The 4,515-nt window shown below is 47.6% G+C and overlaps 1 protein-coding gene across 2 annotated transcripts in view; it reads left to right on the top strand.

Annotated features, from left to right (window-relative positions):
- The first annotated feature begins 1,714 nt into the window (after nt 1–1,714).
- Nasp (nuclear autoantigenic sperm protein) overlaps nt 1,715–4,515 on the top strand; it is a 24,518-nt gene continuing 21,717 nt past the window's right edge. For both annotated transcript variants that reach the window (XM_021199951.2, XM_029539966.1), the window contains exon 1: nt 1,715–1,874. In XM_021199951.2, coding sequence (XP_021055610.1) covers nt 1,816–1,874 — 59 coding nt within the window. In that variant the 5' untranslated portion in view covers nt 1,715–1,815. The remainder of the gene's footprint in view (nt 1,875–4,515) is intronic.

Here is a 4,515-nt window from a genome sequence, read left to right as displayed (position 1 = left end):
GTAGACCAGGCTGGCCTCGAACTCAGAAATCCGCCTGCCTCTGCCTCCCGAGTGCTGGGATTAAAGGCCTACGCCACCAGGCCCGGCACACCTGGACTTTTAAACAAATTGTTATTATTGTTATTATGATCATCCTTTTTTCAAAAATGGTTTCTCTGTGTATCCCTGGCTGTCCTGGAACTAGCTTTGTAAAACATTCTGGGTTCAAGTTCAGGGAGACCAATCTGCCTCTGCCTCCTCAGTGCTGAGATTAAAGGTGTGTGCTAGGACTGGAGAGATGGCTCATGGGTCAAAGAGCACTGGCTATTCTTGGAGAGGACCCATATGGCAGCTCACAAACTATCTGTAGTTCTCGTTCCAAGGGTTCAGGCACCCTCACACAGACATACATGCAGACAAGATACCAATGTATATAAAATACAAATAAATAAATTATAAAGGTGTGTGCCCTCATACCTCACAAAAGTTATTTTTAAAAGAAATCCACTTATTTCTACTTATTCATTTTTTAGTTCTTTTTTTTTTTCATTTTGTGTGAATAAATGCTTTACCTACATCCATGTCTGTGCACCATATGCATGTCTGGTGCCTTACGAAGTGGTGAGGCTCCTTGTGGGTGCTGGGAATTGAAACAGGGTCCTTTGCAAGAATAACAAGTGCTCTTAACCTTTGGGCTAATTTTCCGGCCACATTTACTTTTATTTAATGTATATGAGTGTTTACTTGCATACATGTATGTGTACCATGTGCGTGCCTAGTGGCTCTGGAGGTCACAGGAAGGCACTGATTGAATGCCCTGGAACTGGAGTTACAAACGGTTGCAAACGAAGGCGTGTGTGCTGGTGCTCGCCTGTAATCCCAGCCCTTGCAACCACAGGCTGGCAGATGTCTGTGGGTTAGAGGTCAGTCGGGCTAAATAGCAAGTTTCAGGCTTGCTATTCCCTGCCTAATATATATGATAGAAAAAAAAAAAAGAGTGTCAGCTAAAATATTTAAAGTGTTTTAAGTACAGGATTTAGCTCAACAACTTGGATGTGGGTAAAGTAAGATGTTGGCATCAACGGGTTGGATCAGTCAAAGGCGGTGAATCTAAACACCCGCATCCCTTTTCCCCTCTAGAGTTTTGAATCAAGCGCGATAGTTTTATCTGTAGCCAATCCTAGAGCAGCATCTTCTTTCGTCAGTAGTTGCTGAGGCCCAGAGCCACGCGTCTGTCTGGTCAGTTCTAGCCGTTGCTGCCGTACTCGTGCCCAGTACTTGCGTTTCCATCCGTTAAGACTGAGAGAGGGCACAGGGAAGACCTGTCACCTTCTCGGGTATCCCCGTCAGAAAGAAACCTTCGGGACTACTTTTCCCACAGTCGCAGAGACTCACCGGCTCCACTTAGTTGTGGACTCTCTAGGCTGGCTCCCATTCAGAAGTTGTAGTACAGAGATTTTGCTTCTTTCACGACTAGCCACAGAAGCAGGAAGTTGTTTGATTTTTGTTTTCTTTTTCCTTTCTATCTTACTTTCCTTTTCTTTTTTCTTTTTTTAAGGAAAAACGGGCCAGGGCGGGAAGATACCCCAAACGGGAAGGGATACAGGGCTGTGTCCTTGTGACAGAAAGGTGTTGAGTCCTGGCCCTTTAAACCCGAGGGGGGTGGATCCGGAAGTGGATGGGCGGGACAAGGGACTCGGTATATAAGAGGGCCTCAACCGCGCGGGGTCTCCAATCTGCCATTTTCTCTACCTGAGTAAGTCTTTGCCGTCCGGGATTCTCTGGTTTCCTTCGCAGGCAGCGTTCTGCCCACTGGCCCACCACCTCAGGGGAACGATGGCCACGGAGTCTACAGCCGCTGCTGCCATCGCCGCGGAGCTGGTTTCCGCTGACAAGTAAGCGGGACGGTGGCGAGCTTGAGGCACTGGCCGGTCCTCAGGGAGGGCTGGGGGACTTGGCTTGGCGGGCAGGACGGGCTGCTGGGTGGGACAGCTGCCTTCCCCCGAACCGCGGCGGCCGTCCGGAGAGGGTCGCACTGTGGAGGAGCCCCACTGGCGACGAGCTGGCGCCCCCGCGGTAACGGCGGGTGGCTGGCGCCCCCTGCCCGGCTTTTCACGGCCGCCATCTTGCCGGGGGCAGCGGTGGCTGGCTCCATCGCCGGCCCCTTTTCTTCCACCCCCTGCCCGAGGTTGCCGGTAGGTAGGCGGGGCCCGGCTCCAGGCGGTCCTTGAGCCCCCTCCAGTCCGCGCACTCCTAGGGTGCGCCTCTGTAGAGAGTCTGTAGGCGAACCCAGAAATTGGCCAACAGATTTGGCGCCAAAAAAAAAAAAAAAAAAAAACCCACACGAGGATGAAGCCTTGGAACCCGGGACTCGGGTGGGTGGGGCCTCTCGGAGGGCGGGGCTTTGCACGCCGACGGTCGTAGTTTTGGCTCTTAGGAGTGGGCGGGGCCTTTAGGAGGCGGGAAAACTCCATTGTTTGGAGTTGATGCTGCTTTTGCCGGGGCAGTGGGGCGCCGTGTATTTTATTATATACTCCTACCAGGTTTACAGTAATCTGAGGGTGGTTACGGGACTGAAGCTTTGTAACTCTCAACCTTTGCGGAGAAGTTTCTTGATTCTTTAGGTTTTCGGTATGTGGGACGGGGATTTTGTTGCTTCAAGAGACATTTCACTTGCGTAGTGTCTTCTTCGGTAAAGGCTGCTTGTAGCTATCAGTCTAGTGTTTACTTGCTAGATGAGTTTGCTAAGCGAAAGGACCCCAAAGGAGGAATGACGAATTGAGAGCTTTAAAGTGCTAATCAAACATGAACTGTCCATGTGCACAGAGGCATCTATCAGTTCAAGGAAAGAAGTTATTTTCCATACAGGTTCGATTGTCCAGTTTATCTTGCCTTTTTTTAGGTCCTTGATTCTATTTTTTTCTGTCCCTTGAGCATTGGGTAAAATTCCCCCCCCCCCCCCCCGAGACAGGGTTTCTCTGTATAGCCCTGGCTGTCCTGGAACTCACTTTGTAGACCAGGCTGGCCTCTAACTCAGAAATCCGCCTCCCTAGTGCTGGGATTAAAGGCGTGTACCACCACTGCCCGGCTTGCTTTGGGTAAAAGTAAAGGTGCCTTTGAGATATTTGAGTGGTTTTTCTATAGGTTTATGTTTTAGATGACATTTCACTCAGTACAGTTTACCCTATCACCTTTTGGTTCCTTTCCTAGTGGGTTCTTAAAAATCCATGGTTCTCAAACCACTCAACCATCTGGGAAAATGCAGTTTTACTTTCAGATTCCACTTTCCTAATTACTCTTCATTGATATTTTCAGGTCCAGAGTAGATTAAGTTTAGGAATTCGGTAGATATGGTGCTTTCTGAACAGCTGCTTGTATTACATTGGGGATCCTTTTCCTTCCAGTACTTTACAGTTTGGGAGTGCTTAGCATCTCTTGGGTTAGGTCTTCAGCTTTTTTCCTTCCTCAGATTTCCAGACAGAGTTTTTCTGTGTAGTCCTGGCTGCCTTGGCCTTCCAAGTGCCGGGATTAAAGGAGTATACCACTACCTTCAGCCTTTTTTATTTTTGTTTTTTTCTTCGAGACAGGGTTTCTCTGTGTAGCCCTGGCTGTCCTGGAACTCACTGTGTGGACCATGCTGGCCTCAAACTCAGAAATCCACCTGCCTCTGCCTCCCAAGTGCTGGGATTAAAGGCATGTGTCACAATTGGCCTGGTCAGTTTTTTTTTTTTTTTTTTTTTTTAATATTTATTTTATGTCTGTAAGTACATAAGCTATCTGTAAGCTATAGGTACATTATAGCTGTACAGATGGTTGTGAGCCTTCACGTGGTTGTTAGGAATTGAATTTTTAGGACCTCTGCTCGCTCTGGTCAACTCCACTCCCTGGGTTCCTGCTTGCTCTGACCCAAAGATTTATTTATTACTATACATATATACTGTAACTTACTTCAGACCACCAGAAGAGGGCGTCAGATCTCATTATGGGTGGTTGTGAGCCACCACACCACATGGTTCCTGGGATTTGAACTCAGGACCTTCGGAAGAGCAGTCAGTGCTCTTATCTGCTGAGCCAGCTTGCCAGCCCCTAAGGTTTTTTTTGTTTTTTGTTTTTAAATGACTGTATAAACAAACTTTACAGAGATTTTCATTTATTCATTTGTGTTCAGTTAAACTTTGGCTATTGGTGAAGTGATTACCAGCTTCCTTCCTGAATGGGTATTTACAGAAAATTACATGCCTACTTTTTAAAAATCTACACTCACTCTGTTTTTGAGAGGGTTTTGCCAAGTCCTGGGTTAGACCTCGAACTCAAAGATCTACTTGCCTCTTCCACCCAAATGCTGGGATTAAAGGTGTGCAGCACCATGTCTGGCCTTCAGACTTTTTTTTTTTTTTTAAATTGTTGTATCATAAATTGTACATTAAAACTCAGCAGCTGGGCGTGGTGGTGCACGCCTTTAATCCCAGCACTCGGGAGGCAGAGGCAGGCGGATTTCTGAGTTTGAGACTAGCCTGGTCTACAGGGTGAGTTCCA

This window comes from Mus pahari, chromosome 6, assembly GCF_900095145.1.
Source record: "Mus pahari chromosome 6, PAHARI_EIJ_v1.1, whole genome shotgun sequence".
In the NCBI taxonomy this organism is placed as follows: Eukaryota; Metazoa; Chordata; class Mammalia; order Rodentia; family Muridae; genus Mus; species Mus pahari.
The sequence above is the reverse complement of the archived record's forward strand: the minus strand, read 5'-3'. Positions and strand labels throughout refer to the sequence as shown.